At 66.2% G+C, this 1058-nt stretch overlaps 1 protein-coding gene across 1 annotated transcript in view; it reads right to left on the reverse strand.

Moving 5' to 3' along the window:
- Positions 1-905, reverse strand: part of LDHD (lactate dehydrogenase D) — a 5835-nt gene extending 4930 nt beyond the window's left edge. Inside the window, exon 1 of the mRNA XM_010585212.1 lies at positions 834-905. Within this exon, the coding sequence (XP_010583514.1) occupies positions 834-905 (72 nt within the window). The remainder of the gene's footprint in view (positions 1-833) is intronic.
- Positions 906-1058: the final 153 nt, after the last annotated feature.

Genomic DNA, 1058 nt, shown 5'->3' on the forward strand with positions numbered 1-1058 from the left:
GGGGGGACACCTGTGGGGCTGGGCATGCTGGGAGCACTGGGTGTGCCCATGGGGCCAAGGGTGCCGTAGTCCCAGGGGGGTAGCAGGGCTGGTCATGGGGCTGGGGGTGCCGTGGCCCCAGTAGTGCTGGCGTCCCATGGGGATGCCATGGTCCCTAGGGGTGTTGGTTTACCTATGGGGTGCCATGATCCCAGGGGCACACGGGGGTACCCAAGGGGGAGTGAGTGCCATGGTCCCATGGTGCTGGGTTCCCCACGGTCTCCGGGGTGCACCAGGCCCCTGTGCCCAAACCAGCCGCCCATACCATCCCTGTCCCCTGCCTCCAGACTCCAGGGCAGACACCTCGCTGTGTGGCATGGCAGCCACGGGTGCTTCGAGCAGTAACATGGTATGCTACGGCACCATGCAGCCCCATGTGCTTAACTGTGTGTGGTGCTGCCGGATGGGTCCCTGCTCCACACTGCCAGCCCTGGACCCAGGCCAGGTGGGCACTGAGAGGCTGGGCTGGGTGGGGGCTGCAGGGGCACCCACTCACTGGCCCCTCACAGGAAGCAGGCTGCCAGGTGAAGGATGGGCAGTGGGACAGGGACGATGGCAGCAGCGCCCCATGGAGCTGCGGGTGCCACAGCTCTGTCCTGCCCAGCCCAGGGCTACTCCACAGACATCTGCATGCCCACCTCCTGCCTGCCCGACGTGTTGGTGGAGACCAAGCGGGACCTGCAGGACTCCAGCCTCACCAGTCAATGGCACTGCAGCCCCCTGATGCTGGGGGGGGTCTAGTTGGGGGCCTGCCATCCTCCCCCCCACACCCCACCTGACCCACAGCAGGACACATGGGTGAGAGCAACTTCCACTGCCTCCTCATCTTCGACCCCCAGGACCCGGCCAAAGCCCAGCGCGTCCATGCCTTCACCCAGCTCCCAGGCAGGTAGGGACAGGGACATCCCAGGTGGGATGGGGACAGGGCAACAGATGCCCCCATGCCATCCCCTGACCCCTCTGTCTCACAGGCAGGCACTGGTGGGGGACACTGCAGTCCCCATGTGCCATGCTCTTTG

Source organism: Haliaeetus leucocephalus, unplaced genomic scaffold, assembly GCF_000737465.1.
Source record: "Haliaeetus leucocephalus isolate CR32 unplaced genomic scaffold, Haliaeetus_leucocephalus-4.0 Scaffold92, whole genome shotgun sequence".
Lineage (NCBI taxonomy): Eukaryota > Metazoa > Chordata > Aves > Accipitriformes > Accipitridae > Haliaeetus > Haliaeetus leucocephalus.